Below are 20,427 nucleotides of genomic sequence, written 5' to 3'. Positions count from 1 at the left end.
TATTTTATTTGAAGTGAGGAATCACCGTGAAGCCTTACTTGGGATATGAAATCAACTGTACTCTTGTTGTAAATGTGTCATTTATATTACCCTAGTGTGATTAGTGTCAACTATGAATTTAGAGGACAGTTTTATTGTATGACTTTATTCAGATTGTTCAATTAGTTCTCAAAAAGAGGCTAAGTATCTTTTGTAGCTGTTCATTTAAAACTATAGAGCAAATGCCTCACTTATTCGTTCCCTTAACAATGAGGTACCAAAAATATAGTCATGTCTTTGTTCTTGCTCTGTAATAAAATAAGAATGTAATGCTACATTGAATGCCAGTTTTACCATTCTAATTTTAATTAAAACTGAGGGAGGGAAGTGAAAGTAGGCCAACATTTTCATTAGCATTGATCATTAATAAAAATACGATTTTGTGATTTACATCGCAACGGCAAACATACATTAAGACTAGGGATGTAAATACAAATCGATTTGAATCCGTTTTTGGTCAGTGACGTGTGAGAACCGAGTTTATCGGTCGGTGAAGACCTAGACCAGTAAAAACCACTATGAACTGTCTGATGGCCTGGATTTACAATGATGAATCAGTGTCCTGTCACAAATGGGGATCATTATCAGGCTTCTTAACAGCTTGCTGATGAGTTGATGTTTGATTTTGGTTTGTTAGAGAAGGAAAACATGGCAAACAGAGTGGATAGGTGCCCTCGACGACTGGAATTGGTGATCTCTGCATTGGTTTTTGTTCATCAGATGACTTACTCATATAAATATATTAATATTTTGTATTCGTTTTCATAAGTCATTGGCAGCCATACCCTGCGGATTTGAAGACTTAACCATCTGACAAGCCAATTTTCTCTCGGATAACTCTGCTTTTTACCAGCTGTCTGATCTTGAACTGCCAACAAGGAAGAAAAAAAGCACCCTCTATCACCAATTAAGTTGATCAATGTTCCACTTGGTGTACAGTAACTACATCTGAAAGGTTTGCCTTTAAGCCCTACCTAAAAAGTCAATTTCAAAGAAACTTTAACATCACACTTATGCTTTAACATTACAAATGCTTAATATATACATTGCACATGTTTTATGCCAAACAACACATTTTCTCTGTTGTTTTGTTGTTTGTTCATCATTCATGATTCATAATTTCAATGGAGAGACCATTAACTAACATTTAAAAACTGCTGCTTTTTGTCCACCAGACTAAGTATGGTGCACTCGAAACCAGTTGTTGACCTTCAGATCTCGATGCTATTTTGAACACTCATGACGCAATTCAGAGACCTTCATTTCTTTTCATAGATGTTACAGTCTGGCCAGGTACGTTATGATGAAGGACAGGTTTGTTAAAAAGAATAAGCTCTATTTCATGTTGCCTCACTGTTGACAATAATGCTTCTGCTTATTTAGTTCCACTGTTACTGTTTGCCCATTTCTATTGCAAATTGTTTGCGGTGATGGGCTACAGCACCCCCACGGCTCTTGTGAGGATAAGCAGCTTGGAAAATAAATGAATGAATATTTTATCGAAGTAGTTTTTAGTCGAGCTTGTAATGTTTTGAGTATTTTTGAATCAGTAATTTTACTGGGCGCCTTGAGTGGTTAGCGCGTCAGCCTCAGAGATCTGGGGTCGAGGGTTCGATCCCAGATCGGTCCTCACTGTGTGGAGTTTGAATGTTCTCCCCGGGATTGCGGGCTTTTTCCCTGGGTACTCCGGTTTCCTCCCACATTCAAAAACATGCATGGTAGGCTAGTTGAACACTAAATTGCCCATAGGTATGAGTGTGAGCGTGAATGGTTGTCCGTCTCCTTGTGCCTTGCGATTGCCTGGGAACCAATTCAGGGTGTCCCCCGCCTGGTGCCCGTAGTTAGCTAGGATAGACTCCAGCACCCCCCGTGACCCTGATAATAAGCGGTTCAGAAAATGAATGAATGTATGAATGAATACTTTTACTGGTACTTCAGTAAATTTTGTTGAAATCAATTTACTCAATTATCTATCACAAAGTGAAAAATAAGAAAAAATAAAAGAAATGGAATGAAGAAGAGAGGAGAAAAATACATAATTTAGTCCCTGCATGCTAGTACGTTGCATCTATATCTGATTGGCTTTGATAACTGATGACTTATGCAACACAACCTCTCTGTCATGGATTAATGTTCCAGTAGACACAGTATTGTGTGGTGTACTGTTTCTTTGCAAGAGGAGTTTTTGTTTTGTTTTTGTTTTTTTAGAAAATTCAGTTATTTCATGGTTTATGATTCAGTTATTTATTATTTTTTAATGATAATATCAAAGATGCTGGGCATTTAAGTGGGGCAACTTCATGCTGAGAGGTCAGGAAGTTGTGCCCCCTCTAAAACGGCTTTAACCAGTCTTTTCACCATAATATAAGCCTTTCAAAGTCTTCAAGAAGGGGTTCTATCAAATTGAAGGTGAATGGAATGTAAATTACTTACATTTTTTTCAGCTAACATCCTGTTAATGATTTTGTACTCTGGCCTCAGCCTGCAATTAGTCATTATATTTAAAAACCCACATATTGAAATTTCTATTTCCTATACATTCTTGAAAGTTTCTTTTAGTACTCCTCACAACGCTGATTAGGACTTTAAATATATTTACCAATAAACAAAGTGCTGTTCTTTTTCCCAAAAATTAAAGTGTTGAAATGGATCTAGAGCAATTGTGATCACCTTGCCAGCAGGCGCCAACTGTTAGTTGCACATCAATCTGTGATGGGTGAATGGGCCAGTCGTCTGTCACCAAGTAGGGGTCAAATGTCACTCCATCAACATAAAGTGTCACAGCTGGAAATTCCACGTTCACAACATAGTAATGCCATTCCTTGTCGCAGATCTGGAAGAGAATGCAAAAATTAGACATTACAAACAACCTCGCACCCATAAAGTTCAAGTACATTATGTTTTGGCAAGGTACACCAAGTGTTTGTTTACGGACAGTGCATTGAAATGTACAAGAAAAAGAACACCCTCTGCATGGTTCAACATGGTGGAAGATCCATAGTGCTAATAGGGTGCTTTGCTATATCAGGTACTGAAGACCTTGATCCTATTACAGTAATAATGCAGTCCAAAACTTATCACGACATTCTAGAGCAATATGTCATATGCAGTGATTAAAAAAAAAATTCAAAGATCACCGGTCCTCCAATAAGACAAACATAAACAAAAAGACAAATCAAAGTGATTCCAGCCAGTTTGAAAAATTTTGCTGAGAGCTGAAGTTTGTCATCGGAAAAACCTGCAAACATTCAAGAAGTGAGTTATTTTCAAAGAAAGTGTGTGAGAAGACACCATCTTCTTCAAAGTTCTCTTAGAGGCTACAAGAAATGTTTTTTAAGGAGTCATCACTGCCAAAGGGTCTGTAACCAAACATTACAGAGCACTTTCATTATTGCTGTATATGCATTGTTTTCTGTTTCTTCTCCTTCCTTGAAGCTACTAAATACAGTACTTCCAGAAAGTATTCATAGCACTTCACTTATTCAAGATTTTATTATGTTACAGCCTTATCAAAAATTGTATTAACATGCCTAAATATTCTACACAGAATGACCCATTATGACAGTATGTATGTTTCTCTTTGCTTGTTTTTTTGGGGCTAATTTATTAAAATTAAAGAACTAAAAAGTCATTTCTACATTAGTATTCACATCTTTTGCTATGAAGTTCAAAACGGCGCTTTGTTTGATCGCGTTTCTACTGATCATTCTTTAGATGTTTATACAGTTGAATTTTAGGTCAATTTTGTTTATTGGACATGGTTTGTAAAGGCGCAGATCTGTCTATATAAGGTCGCCCAGTTGACAGTGCACGTCAGTGTGCAAATATCAAGCATGGAGTCAAAGGAAAATCTGGAGAAGGTTGCAGAAAGATTTATGCTTCTTTAAAAGTTCCAGCAAGTGCAATGGCCTCCATCATCCGTAAATGGTAGAAGTTTTAAAGCTGATTTAAGAGTGAATTCATGTGTTTTGCATTCGGCTGACAACTTGGCCTAGCTAAGTTCAATTGCTCTTGAGCTCAAAGATGCATGGAATTAACCATAAACAATTAAAATATGCTTTTATATAAATATACCTTTTTTTAAGAACCAGCTATCCATTACTTCTTCTGTTAATGGTACGTTGAGATCAGACAAGGTAGCCACAGCAATGTGCATATACACAACGCAAATATCAACGCCAGGAAAATAGTAGCAGACCTACACTTTGAGCCATGTGATGAAAAGATGATGCTAATTGCAGTAGATTAGCATTTGACCCTCTGCTGAGTGAAGCTTGACTTTGCCACTCTTCAGAATCCTTGACCATTATTTTTTTTATCATGTAACTGATTTCACAAGCACACTCATGCTTGTAATTTCTGTTTTGCATAATTTTGTTTTCTGTTTTGCCACAGCAATGTCAATGCTTATTGAGCTGTGATTCACCTCATCCTGTCAGCTCCTCTCATTCAATATGGGGCAGTCTTTCAACACTTGAACTGCAGTGATCTCAGGCTAAGCTCTTGCAGGCAAAACAGATGTGAGTGCTTATCAATAAAGTTGTTATTGTTGTTTGAGGCAAAAACTTCCAACTCGCCATGATCTACATGATGAGACTGGAGTTTATAAGATTAATTCATTCATTTTCCAAACAACTTATCCTCACAAGGATCCCAGGGGAATGCTAGAGGCTATCCCAGATAATAATCTGGGATAATAATAATCACAGTCATACCTAGAGGAAATTTAGAGTGTTCAAGCAGCCTACCAAGCATGTTTTTTCGATGTGGGTGTCATGTTTTGTTGTGTTTTTCATCAGGTCTGCCCTTTTTTGTCTTGTCCTTGAAATAGTTCATTGTGTGTCTCAGCCTCCTCCTTTGTTTGTTCAGTTCTTGTTATGTCAATGTCTAGTTGCTGTCAAGTTCGACTCAAGAACTGTGAAGCTGACGTGCTAACCACTCGTCCACCAGATTTATGATTTTTTTGTTTGGTGGTTCAACACAAGGCCAATCCTTCCCATGTGTACAGTCACTTTCATACTGGCAAGCACTCCTTGGTCTATCATAAGGCATAACAATATTTCAGTGTTGATTTATTTTTCTGTCTTTTTTAGGAAAAGCTCATGGAAGTGGAACGTTGCAGCAATTAGGCTTTTCACAGGTGGAATGAGATTATTAAATTAGTGGTGATAATTGCTTTTAACGTGCGGGGAAGAGGGCAGTAAGTCTCGGGTGTTAAATTTCATACTCTGGCAGTTACACCTCTTATATTACCTCGCAAGATGGTAAATTCAGAGTGAGTCATTCAGCCCTTTAACCTGCATCAGCACCTTTCATGTAACAAGATGGTAGAAAGTGAAAGAGAGACAACCTACCATATTGTTGATACAAAAATTCCACAAACTGCTGCTAAAATTCAATTTCTAGTGATGAAAACAAGCACAAATGTGTTACTACAGGCTGAAATCCAAAGAGAGCACATTCCCTCTACCACGTGACTCCTAAACTGCAAGCAACAATAAGTCAGCCCTGATAAAAAAGAAGAAAAAAAATACTAAATTGGGCCACGAGCATTGATGCATATGCATACCTGGAATATATCAACTGTAATAAAATTATTCATGGTTCATCCATAAAAAATTAAGGAATACATTTTACGAAAAGCAAATAGTTTACACAACCAAAACAACATGAGCCTCGACTAGCCTTCAGTTAGTAAAAATTAAACAATGATAAATCATCTAAAAAAATTCCCCAATTCTCCGTTCATGCATTTGGCACATCTGAAATGATTAAAAAGACTCCTTTAACACAAAATCAGAATAGCAAATGGCGTTTCAGATATACGTAAGTATATATTTACCAAAGTTTTTTTTATGTAAAAATTTACAAAAAGGACATACAGAAGGTCAATGTGTTACTGCCAAATGTACTACAGTAAGCTAAGAAATCTCAACTTAATCAGGAAAAATGTCTAGTACAGGTGTACATGCTGTGCAGGAATGTAGGATAAACTGGGAACAAACAGGAAAATCATTTTCCTGCACAATGTATTCAAATATCACAAAAATGGAGAGTTGTTTAAAGCCATATTCATTTTCTAAAATCAATTGATCACTGTGAGAGTGTTTGGTTTATGTCTGTTTTAAACAAAAGGTATGTCACAAATGCAGATTTGATGAGTATGTTTGTGCTCTAACAAAGTTTTTCCTAAACATAAACATCAACTGAGCAGCATTAATTGTCAGCAAAAAAAATTCAAAGCCAAAGTTACTGTTCAGTAGTGCAGATCTGAATCATATATCTAACGAAAGCAAAAACGTTTGTATTCCCTGATTATTCCCCATGTCTGTGCCTGATGCAAATCTACTGACGAAAAGGGCGAACTAAATAAATATTCCTGCAAGCGAAGGAGAATAAGGAGCGGTAACAATCAGAGTACAAACCAAAAAGTGAACGAGAGCAAGAGGGAACAAAAGCGTGGCACATCAAAGATTTTTCATCATCTCTTGAGGCACTTGGCAGCGAGAAGAAAACAGAAAATGCTATCTGCCCACATTCATCTCACTCTTTTTCGTTTATCTGCTCCCCTTTCCTCAATTCTTGTCTGTCTATTAGAACCTGACTGTGGCAGTGGTTGCCTCATATCCTTTGGAGTTCAAAGTATATCTGCACTCATCCTGCTATCTTAAAGAGGAGAGATGGAGAGAGAGATAGATAGAAGAAGAAAAATAGATAAGGTGGTCTGAGATGAAAAGGTTGTGCCCAGAGAGATGGCAGAGACAAATAGGGGTAGAGTGCAGATGAAAAATGAAAGAAGTGGGAGCTGGAGGGGGGGAAATCAAATTTAGACAACAACCAAAAAAAATAAAATAGGAAAAACAACTTTTTCAATGTACTGTATGTTAAGACATCTGAAGACAAAACAATAAAATGATTGACAAGACACAACAAACCCACGGTATACTTTTAATTAAAAGCACTTCCATTCATGCAATCCTTATCCAATTTAAAAACAGACAGAAAAAGACCTAAATGTATGCTAACCTTTTTAAGATTATATTGGCGATTAGACTGACTTAAGAATAATTAAAAAAGGAAGAAATATATATATATATATATAAACTAAGTTGTAAGAATTGCATAGCAAAAGTGAGCACCTGCACCTCCTAATGATTTGCAAAATATTTTAAGCAATACAATTCTATAAGGCTAGATAGAAGATGGCCATAATTTACTATTACAATAATTGAAAAAGAAAATAAATGTCAAACGTCATAAAAACAGCATACATATTGACGAGCAATAATTGCTATAATTAAACATTGGATTTAGCCTCATCATGGAATTTTGTATTAGGTAGCATTTTGATTTATGTGCAAACATATTACATATTGTTTTTAAAACAACCCTTACCAAGAGACAACCAAAAAGTGCTATTTCATTAATGAGGGATCATTGTTATTATGGTGACGTTGCACAGCTAACTACTCATGCACAAACCTCCTGAAATTAATAAGGCTTTTAAAAATGAATAAAAAAATCTCATCTGGATAAAGGATATACATTTGAAGCTAAAGCCAATTTGCCTGTGTTATCATGGCAAAAAATTGACATTCCATTATAGGATTTGAAAAGGGATAGCAAAGTGAACAAATGAACAGAAGCGTAGATAAAGTGTCTGTCTTTCTCTCGGTCTATCTATCTATTGGATGAGGAAAATGACAAATAATGATTTAGAGACAGAAATTTAATGGAGAGTACACCAACGGAGTCTGATTAACAGAGATTGATAGGAATTGGATACAAGGTGACCTTAAAATGTGGCCAAAGATCTATTGTGTGAAAAAGAAAAACTTACTGGAAAGTCTGTGTGAAAACCAAACACAATTTTTGTAAACCTATGAATGGACGTCATTTTCAACCACACAAACTTTATGCCTTCACCATCATTTAATGTGTGAGATTTAAAACTTGTTCTAAATAAGGAATATGTTTGACAATTCTTTGATAGAATTGTGGGGGGAAACATGAAGTATCTTAATCGTAATTTGTTTGCAAGGAATTAACAGACCAACTTTAATAAGGAATCATAATTAGCACTGACCAAGCATGCAGTGTATGAAAATAGAAGAAACATTTAAATGAGAGTAATAGCAGAGCAGCCATTTCTGCTGTGTCTCTATCTTTCTCTGCTTGTTTCAGAGAGCTTTACTTGAAGGTGACTATGAAATACCAGCTTGTAAAACAGACTCATTAGTATAACAATTATATAGCCGCTCAAAGCTGCTACAGGAGTTAATAGCCAAATTATCTTTATACAAACTCAGAATTAATTAATCAAATCAAATGTATATGTTGCAAAAACTGCCACATCCAGTGGCCAGTTTGTCTTTGTGCTCATGTTAACCTTTTCCCCCTATTGAACTTGATGGTTGGACAATAATTAACTCTCTGGTAGCCACACATCTATGGGTTTAAAACAGTGATATATAATTCAGTTTTATGTCATCACAATGCAGGTATCAAATCCCATACCAACCATCCAGTTGTGCTGTCTTAATTAAAGATGATCTTGCGTAGAATTCTGTTTTAAGTGGGTGGTATGGTTTAAATTTATCATCCAAGTTATTTGTTTGACCGCAATCACCGTTTGTAAGCAGAAAATTAGTATATTATCGTCCAAATTCATTATTTATTCACGTCTAGTCCTTTAAAAACATTCAACATTCAGATTTAACCATCTTCAATGCGTTTGAGAGACTATGGACCAACAAGACAACATGATTCCTGGCTTGCAACGCCCAACCTGAAGCAAAGAGATAGAACGAGACAGACTCTCAGATAAACATTGTGCAAACTTGCCTACTGACATGTAGCATCCATCACACGCCCGCTCTTGATTACCTAAGCGCTGACAACACATGCACCTCTGGTACTCTTCCACCATATTCAACAGCCTTCCACTCAACTGTTCTTATCCTTTTTTCAGACCACGCTTAAGGTCAGGGTGGGATGTGCACAATAAATCTTCACTGCACACGTTTGACAGCAGCCCTCCAGGAAGTGCTTCAGCCATTTGGAAACACAACTTGAGCTGCACTTCAACTTTTCTCGGTAAAAACTATTTGAGTGGAAAGGGAAGTCTAGAATGGCAGTTTAAAACTGTCATTTGACCCAAAAGTAAGACAAATGAATGGGAAAGAAAGACAAAGAACCAGTGCTATAGAAGAGAATGTAAACTGATAAAAGGAGAGATGCATTTGTTTCAGATTAACATGAAAAATTGCAAATTACAGCAGTTTCTCAGTTTGTTTACTCAACACTACAAACTTATGGTTTGAATATGTTACAATGCATTTGTTTTCTGCAGTTGTTTTTAGTCATGTCAACATCATATTTTTTTTAATTAAAAATGTAAAAAGTGTATTCAGAAATATGTTTCCTCATTCATAATGTAGATCTTTGGAGATAGCTGATGAGAAATTATTCCAATACTGAGAATTAAGTAGTCAGTATTAAGTTACCAAGCTATTGTAGTAAACATATTTATAAACATTTCAGGTATCCAGATACATATTGTGTGTGGCTAAATTAGAATACAATAACACTCTTTCACTCACAACACTGGAACATGAGTGCATTATTTTAAGTGACCTAGTTTATTACAAGACCTAGCCGTGTTTGCTATCGAGTAATTTGTGCTCTTGTCATTGTAGTGCATGGGCTGTGACACCATGCTGGGAAAGACTCTATTCAAGCTACCAATACCTTTCAGACAGTATCGTTTTGAGGTAGTTCTCATGCGGTGAGCAGTAGCTTTTACGGCATTTGAGACCTAAGACGTTGGGTTGTTTTTTTCACTATTTTGAAGCCTCATTTTAACTGCTTGACAACATTTTTATTTGTCAAATTGGCCATTGGTTCTTAGCGAGACTCTTGAACCAAAATGAATTAAGTCAGTTCTAGAAAATGTACTAAATTATTTAACAAGCAAATAATCACAGCATTAATCTTGGTGACAATGATGATTGAGATGTTGATGCTTAGGTACCAGGACGATCAAGCCATGTCTGGGCATTGCATTTTCCAAAAAAATGATACAATAATTTCCAAGGGGAGCACATGATGCATTGAATTCATTCGTCCGCTTTGCTTATTCTTACCAGCATTACGGAGGTCATCGAATAAAAGGCTAAAATTGCGTCTTAACTGAAGTTAGTATACAGCGATGGAGGAAAAAAAAAGAAAGACAAAAGGAAAATATGGAAAACATTTTTAAAAATTGTTTGTAATAAAAGACTAATTTTGGAAGAGCACCGTGATAGAAGATATGAGGGAGTGCCTTTGCGCATTCTAATAAAGTTACAATATTCCCATCTGTGAATAATATCCCAACAAGATTGTTTCAACACAAACCAGTCATTTCTCATTATGGCTTTTGATGGAAGTACAATTTTATTAATTTCAATATATTTCCTATTTTATCCATCCCTACAGGGAATTACTGTGTAAGGCAATATCAGCAAGACTGTTGGGAGTGATGCTGCCTGGTAACAATCAACAACTATATTATATATGAGCAGAATTATTCATTCATATAAGCTCAATCATGCTCAAATTCACTGCAACTATAATCGATTTACCCTGACTTTTCTTGAGGAAGTTTGTGTTTTTTTCTTTTCATTGCAATAAGGATATTCTCATCGCATTTTTAATCAGCATTGCAATATCAGCATTGCAATATCAGCCAATTAGTCAAACAAATGAAAAAAACCATGAAATGTTGAAATTGATAATTTTAAGGATAAAAATGATAAAAGGTGGCACATTATTTCTTCATAATACAAGTGACAAGACTTCAAATGGCTATTGCAGTAGAAAAATGAAAAAATGAAAATCCCAATCATCTTTTCTGCCTTCTACTGTGTCAAGCACCTTCAGTTGCATACAATTGCACAAGACAATTGATCAGAGTCACAAGCGAGTTGCAAATCAATTTGTTTGCCTCTCCAGCAAAGCCTCAAAGCTTTTCTGTTTTGGTCAAGTCGACTCGAGTTGAGTCAAGGAGAGTCATGAGTTTATGTCAAATGAAGCCGCGTCACAAGTTTGTCAAGACGAGTTGGGTCAATTGACATTTTTTGTGTCGATACAAGCCGAGTCACAAGGTTGTCAAGAAAACAATTTCACTTTGCCATCTTATCCTCACAATGGTCTTGGGGGGTGCTGGAGACTATCCCTGCCAACTATGGCCACCAGGTAGGAGACAACCCAAATTGGTAGCCAGCCAATCGCAGAGCATAAGGAGACAGACAATCATTCATGACTGCACTCATACCTAGGGGCAATTTAGAATGTTCAACTAGCCTACCATGCACATTTTTGGGACGTGGGAGGAAACCGGAGTAGCTGGAGAAAACTTACAAAAGCTTGGGAGAACATTCAAACTCCACACAGTGAGGACCCACCTGGGATCGAACCCTTGGCCCCAGGACTGTGAGGCCGATGCGCCAACCACTGCACCACCGGGCTGCTTTATTTCAAAATCAGCAAACTAAATCAAATTTTCCACAGTGCGTGCAATTGCCAACAACAATTGAACAGCCAGTTCTTTGAGTTGCTTGAAAGGAATTATGCATTTAAAGACTGAGACTTTGGGTGGGCCCCAAGCATAGAGTCAATACGAACGCAAAAGCTTAAGCAGTTCAATAAAATTCTGGCAATAATGCCCAGAGCAAAGAAAGCAAGCTATAAAAAGCAGTGAATCATGGTAAATACAATGGGCCTTTAGACACTCTGCTGTGCCACCTTAAACTACTGCCATTAAAAGATACAACATAGCAATTTCCAGCAGGTCAAACTAATATGTGCAACCAGGACTTTTACATCATAATAGTCATTATTGCGTCACCAGCAATGGCTCATTGCACTATAAACTTTAATCAAAACTCTATAAAACTATGCTAGGTTAGAAATAAGCCGCAATGGTTCAAAGCAGGTGAAAGAGTATCGGCTGACAGTGCAGAACAAATAAGTACAGTACAGTATTTCAAAATAAACATATAGTATTAATAATAATATAGGTTAATATTGTTATAATTTATGGTGAGGGCAAGCAGTTCAGAAAGTGAATGAATGAATGAATGAACAAGCTACACATTTGTGATTATAATTGTGCTACACGACATTTTTAACTTCTGTTTTCATCTGTGAATTGAGTTACCCTTTTGTGACTCTGGCTATGTATTTTAGAATCCTGGCACGCATTAGCAGATAGTTTCGCTGCAATAGTACCCCCATTTTTACTAAATTCACAAAGTTACTTTCTAAACGTAATTGTGGCGACACTTCCAGTATCACAGACTAACCTCCTGCCCATTTATCAGTAAATTGCTTTGTAAAGCTGCATTAAATTTAAGCTCTCACAATTGAAAATTGTTGAACTTTGTTGATTTGTTAAGAACTACTTGAACCTTTGGCGAAATAATAGGAATGATGATGTATCTGTGTGAAATTAGATTAGGTTCCTAATGAGAAACTATATGCATGCACAGTTGGCAAGCGAGTGTCGGATCTTTGAAGTGATCTGTCTGATAAAATTAGCCTAGGGTGTTGCACCTGGATGTTTAGGCTCAGCTGTGCATCTCCCTTCGGAACAGATATCCTCATTTTGGTGTGTTGCGGTGACCTATCTGACTTTCAGTGGGAATCTTTGATCATCAGGCAGCTGCTGTCCACTCAACACAAACATAAGGGCATTCATACAACACCTCCTCCTCCATAGGTGTCTTTGCAATTCAGTGTTTTCGAATACAAAGAATACAGCACAATTTTACAGCCTCTATAGTTAATTGGAATTCATTATAAATCAACAGGGAAACTGCATGGACTATCTTGTGACTGTTTAAATACAGTAATGTGAGGTTGTTGTTGATGTTTTGCAATGTGTCAATTTGGAGAATTTCAAGTGCATTTCACTCACTCAATGCATTTCAATTGGCTCCTTAGAGTCTGAATAAAACTAAACAAATTAACTCTCAATTAACTGTAATTGAAAACTCTCTTAATAGAGCTAAAATGGCCTAACTTATCGAGGTGGTCTATTACTAAATCATAAGATCACTGGGTGTCATTTTTGCATAAGAAAATAAAAGTGCAATTAACTTTCAGAATTATCACTCTATTTTGGTCCAATTTATAAATAATCACTGGTATATTAAATGTGCTTTTTGAACAACAAAATCTTCTGTAGTTAACTGAAAGTCTCCACATCAAGGTTGAGTTAAAAATGCTTGTGCTCAGCGACACTCCAACCCTTGGAAATTTGAAATGTTGTTGGAGTGCCATTTGTTTATTAAAAGCACCACTCATGTCAAGCAGAAGTCATATCAATGCACGCCCACACCAGCGGTTGCTAATTTACAAATTAGTGAAACATTTGACTGTGGCGTGAGTAGAGTGGGAAATTAAGTTTACACTTACAGGCTCCGTCACATGGTCCACCGAACAAGAAAATGGGCTGAATTCATTCACAAACACTGACTGATTAAAAGAGTCAAGAGGTGTGTTCCGCAGTGTATAGCATATGTATAAACACACACATGCATTCAATGGATATTTATGGAGAAAAAAGCTCCTCTGTTCCTTCAGTGCCGACATAATATACTTCCTTTGTAAAGGGAAAATATGAGTGATTTTAAATGATCAAAACAAACAAAAACAATACGTACTAAGTCGTTTTTCCCCCTTGCTAATGTTTGTGGCATTACGGAGGCCATTTAAGTCACAGCCATTAAGACCCCAATAGAGCATTTACAGGAATGATCCAACTTGTCATGACTACACTAATGCAGTATGTATAGAGTTCATAGACATTATTGTATATTGAGTTTCTTTGTGGCCTACAAATTATTTTTACGACTGAACGCTTCTTACCTGGTCCAATTTCCAGTGAAATTCGGCAGGTCTAAAAGTGTCCATTTGAGTAAAGTCCCTCCTTAGCAGAAACACTAGTCGGCAATTGTGGACATACAGAGAGTAGTGATGTCGATTCATCTCTGTAGGAAAGAAAAAAATGATTGGATTGGAAAATGTCAACACATTTGCTCACCATTGGAACAGAAATTCTACAGACAATCTTGCCTGGAGCAACGTCGGAGGTTTTGTTGCTGACTGTCATACAGCACCATTGCAAGTACACAATCAAACAAATTAGCAACACTATATTTAGTGTCTCAGGAAAGTGGTAAAACATACAGCAGAACTAGTTTGTTTATAGTTAAAATGTACAATTAAATTATACCTGAAGTCACATCTAGTGAACAACCCTAGCATTAGACTATTTATAATTACTATGAATGTGATAAATTGACATGTAAACAAGACAATGATGGGAAACATCCAACAAAGAATGTGCAATACATTTTTGTTCAGCTGCAGTATATATCTCTCATCTCGTTTTCTGAACCGCTTTATCCTCACTAGGGTTGCGGGTGGTGCTGGATCCTATCCCTGCTGACTTCAGGCCAGAGGCGGGGGGGGACACCCTGAATTGGTGGCCAGCCAATCGCAGGGAAAAAGGAGGCAAACAACCATTCACGCTCACACTACCTAGGGGCAATTTAGAGTGTCCAATCAGCCTACCATGCATGTCTTTGGAATGTTGGAGCAAACCGGAGAGCCATACAGGCCCAGGGAGAACATGCAAACTCCACACAGGTGGACCGACGTGGATTTGAACCCAGGTCCCCCACTGTGAGGCTGATGCGCTAACCACTCATCCGCCGGGCCGTTGCAGTATATATATTCAGTATTATGAGGTCATCGCCAATTGTTATTTAAATGCATTTCGGTGTAGAATTTCATCATTTTGTAAAAGCTATTTATGTTCTCTTATATGTTGGAGCAGTTGTCATAAACAATGTTAATAAAGCAAAACAGCTGTGATCATGAAATTTGCTGACATTTTTAACTGTAGCAAGAGCCCACAATAAAGTTTTATGTTTTGTTCATGACTAGAAATGTGCTAAATGTGATGAATACAGGGAACACTTTAAATTCTTTACTGAGAATGCAACCACAAGATAATAGCAGAAAAAAATCTTTATACTGTGTATATGTTTTCTCCACGTGAGATGATTTCATGTGTTAAACTTACCTGTTTTGTCAGAATTACAAAGAAGGGTCTCTTTTTCGGCCCTGAGACCAGGACTGGGCCCATGCTTCATCCATGTTGCTATTGTAAACTGGTCCATCAACTTCTGGGGCACCACCCAGTCTGGAATTTTAGCTGCCTGATGACCATCAAACCTGAATATCAAGTCGCTGTCTCTCCCGCTATCCGTCATCAGAGAAGTTGTCCAGTTAGTGGCAGCAGAGGGAGCCGGCAGAAGGTCAGTGCTACCCGATGAAGCCCCTGCAATGATTGTCATTGGAAAAGAGAGATTTAACAGAAGAATAGATGAGAAGTGTCATAAAGAATCCCAATAGATCTGCCGTTTATTATCCCAACCTTGGCTATGATTACTTTACTGAGTATAGCAGATGGCACAGCTTAATACACAATCAATGGTGTGAGATTGATAGAGAATGTGACTATTGATTCATGGCGAATGAAAATGACTTCTGAAAGGAGAGGTCTGAGTCAACCACTGTAATGAGAGACTGCAGCACTCTGTTTATGGGTTGTAAAGTTAGACAAAAGACATGCAGCAAGGACAGGATGAAGCATCCAATCACATAAATTGTTTACTTTGGTTGCATGACCTTTAAATATCCCTGTAAGTGCTCATCATCACTGCATTCTATTGAGTCAAACTCCATTTAAATATTCCCTTTAAAAAGTAACTATCATTGGCATACATTAGACAGTAACCTCAATATGCTGAGCCCTGAAAAGTCTTTGCATGTGTCACCTTGTCAAACATTATTTGTTCCATCCCCTCAGAGTATTTGAATGTAAATACACCATGTCTGCCATACTCTGATAAAACAATTATCTTACAGATCGGATCATTCTAGCTGGGGAAAAAAGCACCACATTTGATGATTTTACTTGCCTGCCATGTGTTTCAAGGCATACGTGAGACAAGCCTCAATAGTCAAACTCTGCTAATTAGACTTTTTATATGCATTGACTTTCCCAGCACACTACTGCAGCTTTCCCCCCGATGTTGTTGGACATAATCTAAAATTGATTAGCCAATGAAATGGCAATTACAATGTATTTTCTTGCGCTCATATTATTAGATGTCTGCTAATGATTATTTAGTGTTAAACCATGCATGCACTGGGCAGCCAGGGAAAGGACTGCAGAAGCTGTTACGCATTCAGCGGAATTTTATCTTTTTTGTTTTCCTACATTTTTTTAACATGTTGGTCAATTGTAGCTTGACTACACATTATGAGTTGGTAGAGACCGTTTTAAAAATGTTTGTCCTTACCTCTTATTTAGCCTATTCTTGATACTGTAGGTCTAGTGGTTCACTTAGCTAAATATGTACAGTGGGTGGTAAATGTGAGTGGCAATTGTAATAAACATCAGACTTATTTCATAATGCCTACTTAATCCATGTACCCCACCAATACACCATTGTTTATCCTGTCATCTAATAAACCTACAAATGAATCTGCAAATGGTGATCACAGCCAAACCTTTCCCATTGCATTTTGTAATCATTAAGGGCACCATGGGTTTCGATTCTATGCTTTGCACAGATGTTGCATTTAGATCCATTTCACAGGATTAGCCTCTTTTCAGATGATATAACCAAGGCACAGCAGGACTTTTCAAGCCAAACATTGTTGGATTACACAATTTGATTTTAGCCGGGAAAAGGCCCGTAAAACTAACTCAATGTTAAATCTATTTCACTTAAACCCGCACTGTACTTTTATAAACAAAGAGAGACAGTAGAACCAACCACAAAGTTTCTGCATGGATTTCTCAGAGTAGGTCTCACGATCACATCCTTTCCCAATGTGACTGGTCAACAGATCCACTGTAGTTCTCACAGATGACAGCGGCCCACCACAAGTCTCCAGATGCATTTTAGGAAACAACGGTTTACTTCCTGTTCCTGGTTCATAGTCAACTCGTTTGTTCCAACCTGTGAAAAGAAAGGTACTGTTAAAACCTGACACCAAATATAGAATTTATTGTTCTAGGTTCTAAGTAGAAGTGGCTTTGTGACTCTTGGATGAAATTGGGTGTCTGTTAATGAAATAGTATAAGTGTGTGTGCGGGGGTTGGCGACAACATGTCAGTGAAAGAGGCTGAAGTAGACCTTTCAGTGAAATGCTCTCTGAAATACTTAATCATTTTCTAAACCACTTATTGTCATTGGGATTCTGAGTAAGATGGGGCCCATTCAACTGTGATTTTTTCCTCTTGTCATGGTGTTATCCTCTGTTGTACTGATGTTTTTGCTTATCCTTTCATTCTGTTTTTATTCCAGCTTTTGTGATTGTCAGCTTAGCCTCTCCATGAACAACAACAAAAGGATAAAATGGAAAAGTATCTTGGCTCAAGAGCCTGGATTCTGCTCATCTCGCTGGAGATTTCAACCTCAAATCCAACGCTGGTTTGGTCCGCCTCTTTGTTTTCGCTTCCCCTAACATAAGAACACCTAAATGAATAACAACTCATCCACCCAGCAATGGAGAGTGTTACCACTTCCAAGCTGAAAGAGGAACATCAAGCAGTGTCGAGTGTGGAGAGGAAGAGGAGTTGTTGGTCGTCATTCTGTTGAATCTGCCATGTTCACAACTTCAAACATTCACCTCATTGGCTGCACCTGTCTTTTACTTTGATTTAATATTTGCTGACTGGGATTACTGAAGGCTATAACCTTATCTGTGAGATGAAAACAAGACTTATGCTGAACGGAAGACTTCTACACTTTAAAAGGGGAAAAATGGTAGAAATATAAAAATAAAATTATTAATAAACTAGTTTCATTATGCCACTTGTCCTTATCAATGTTGCAGTTGAGATATCACATAAGTATGATGACTTAAGATGAAAGAGGAGTTTTACCTTTGAATGTGAAAGACAGCCAGACAAATTCATGTGCAGATTTTGAACACACGCATCTGGACTGTGAAGCAGTTGTGGCTCAGATAGTATTAATTCTTATTATTATGTCCCTACAACTACTTATAACTGACACTGACACTTGGCCTTCTTTGTGCTCATACTGTGTGATGGTTTTAGATCAGGGGTCCCCAACCACCGGGCCGGGGACCAGTCCGCAAGCCACCTGGTACCAGTCTGTCAGAGAAATAAATATTAACGCTTTCAATAGCCCACCTACTTGAAATGAGAAAAGCTGTTATAATAATAATAAATAATTGCTATTAGGCTTATTTTTTGCTGTCGTGGACCTCGTCCGTGGAACATACAGCCCCTTTCCCCTCCACACTTGTGTCTTAAGTTGTCACCCTCCACATACGCCGGTCCGCGAGAATTTAGGAAGAGCTTTACCGGTCTGCAGTGAGAAAAAGTTTGGGGACCGCTGGTTTAGATGCATTATGATATTAGATTGACTGACAGGTGGCTACTGGGACACTTGGGATTCCATCACAATTTACTTCCTGGATCAATAGCCCATGTATTGCATTTGACTTTCCTCAATAACACAAGCTCAGAGACCGGTCATCAATACTGAGTTAGTCGCTAGGGCAAAACAAATTCATATAATCTAGTAGACCAAAATTAACATAAATCATTTGTGGATTTATAACCGCAGCTTTATCTTTTTAATAATGAATTAAAATTAAAATGCCTTTATTAATCTGAGGCCTATACTATTTATGTTTTTATGGTGCAGAGAAATGGTTTTGTTCACATGAATTTTTGTAACATCAGATAACATTTTACCACATTTGCATGACAACAATTTACCGTCAGTCAGTGGGAGCCCTGGACTTGTTTGCCCGCTACTAGCACCAATTGTGTTGGTTAACAAAATTAACGCACACAATAAATCCCAGTGCACATCCTCCTAGAAGATGTATCACACAAAAATGAGCAAAATTGCCTTGTTGTCAACATCAGTAGAGTTCTCCACTTGAATTTCATACCGTGGGGAATCCTTTATCCTCCCCAACAACTGTGCCTCAATGTCCTTTGCTATTTCATCAATTCTTCCTTTTATGGTGGTAGCTGAGAGGACATTTGCTCCTTTTTTCGCCTCATTTCACAGCAAAGGTTCACAGCAAATGTCCCTCGTAGCAGGCAGAATCAGTTTCTTACAGAAAATGATTAGGATCACTGAATAAAAAAATGGTGGCCAAGATTCTGATCTCAGAATTCTGACCTTTCATTGTTTTTAAAAAAATTAAGAAATTTTAAGGATGTCATTGCATCATTCATTACTTAGGTGTTCATCACGAATAACACATTGTGGGTGTGGCTCTTGCTCTTGCTATGAATCCATAATTTAGGAATCTAGAAAGTTTCTTTTAAATGAACCTTTCTTTTGCTGGCAATCTGGGACACTTCAGCAATCGTTTTTGCCCATTTTTCTTGTTTAAAGTTATAATTACGTGTGAAATAATATGTGAAATGATGCAACAGAGTCAAGTGCAGCAGTAAGCAAAGCAGTAATTTTTCAAAATAAGATCCCAAAGCTCCTAAAATAAATAAATACAAACGGTAAGATGTACTGCAAAATATTTTGTTGGTGAACCAGTATCAAATGGTCCAAGACCAATTTTACTTGATGTTGTTTATAGAGAGAAATCACTTATTAATATGACTGCAATGAAATAAAAAATAAATATAAATACATTGAATATACACTTCAACCAGAGCCCACTCAAGTTTCAACCCATCTTATGCAGGAAAGAGTGCCAAATATTGGAAAGTGACTTTGGTGCCTCTTTAAAAGTAGCAAGTCCTATATATGATAATTACAAGTATATATTTGAGTGAGAAGGCAGTGGACTTTACCACATGCTATCAGGTAATGATACCCATTATGTCAAGTGAACCACAGAGTTGTTTTAATAGGATGCGTTTTGCTTTCTACTGCGTTGGGTGCTTGCCCTCAGGAGACTTCATGAAATTCACAAAGCATACCCTTAAATTTTCTCTTTGTGAAAGAGAAAAGATTGGAAGGCGAGGAAGCGAGGCAGACATGAAAACACTCCTGTGGTGTCACAACTACAGATATTTTCACTATACGAATAGAGGCTATCATTGAAGCTTTTGCATGTGTTCTACTTTTATGTGCTTAATCGTAACTTTAAGTAAAACAATCTTTCACATATTTAGAATAGTAAAACCCATGTTGTTGCTGAAAAGCTATCCCGCCAACTTTTTAAAGGAGCCATTGAGTACAGAACAAAACACAAGTTTCAATTTAAGTGCAAATCATCTTGGTTCAAATATATTCATCTTCCATA

General features: G+C 37.3%; 1 protein-coding gene across 2 annotated transcripts in view; it reads right to left on the bottom strand.

Moving 5' to 3' along the window:
- The window catches only part of LOC144083315 (calsyntenin-2-like), a 120,281-nt gene that overhangs the window by 17,222 nt on the left and 82,632 nt on the right, over positions 1-20,427 (bottom strand). For both annotated transcript variants that reach the window (XM_077611042.1, XM_077611043.1), the window contains 4 exons: positions 16,941-17,126; positions 15,176-15,433; positions 13,954-14,075; positions 2,710-2,872 (listed from right to left, as the gene is read on the bottom strand). In XM_077611042.1, the coding sequence (XP_077467168.1) occupies positions 2,710-2,872; positions 13,954-14,075; positions 15,176-15,433; positions 16,941-17,126 (729 nt within the window). The remainder of the gene's footprint in view (positions 1-2,709; positions 2,873-13,953; positions 14,076-15,175; positions 15,434-16,940; positions 17,127-20,427) is intronic.

The sequence above is a fragment of the Stigmatopora argus genome, chromosome 10, assembly GCF_051989625.1.
Source record: "Stigmatopora argus isolate UIUO_Sarg chromosome 10, RoL_Sarg_1.0, whole genome shotgun sequence".
Taxonomy (NCBI): Eukaryota; Metazoa; Chordata; class Actinopteri; order Syngnathiformes; family Syngnathidae; genus Stigmatopora; species Stigmatopora argus.
This window is presented reverse-complemented; position numbering and strand designations above follow the sequence as displayed.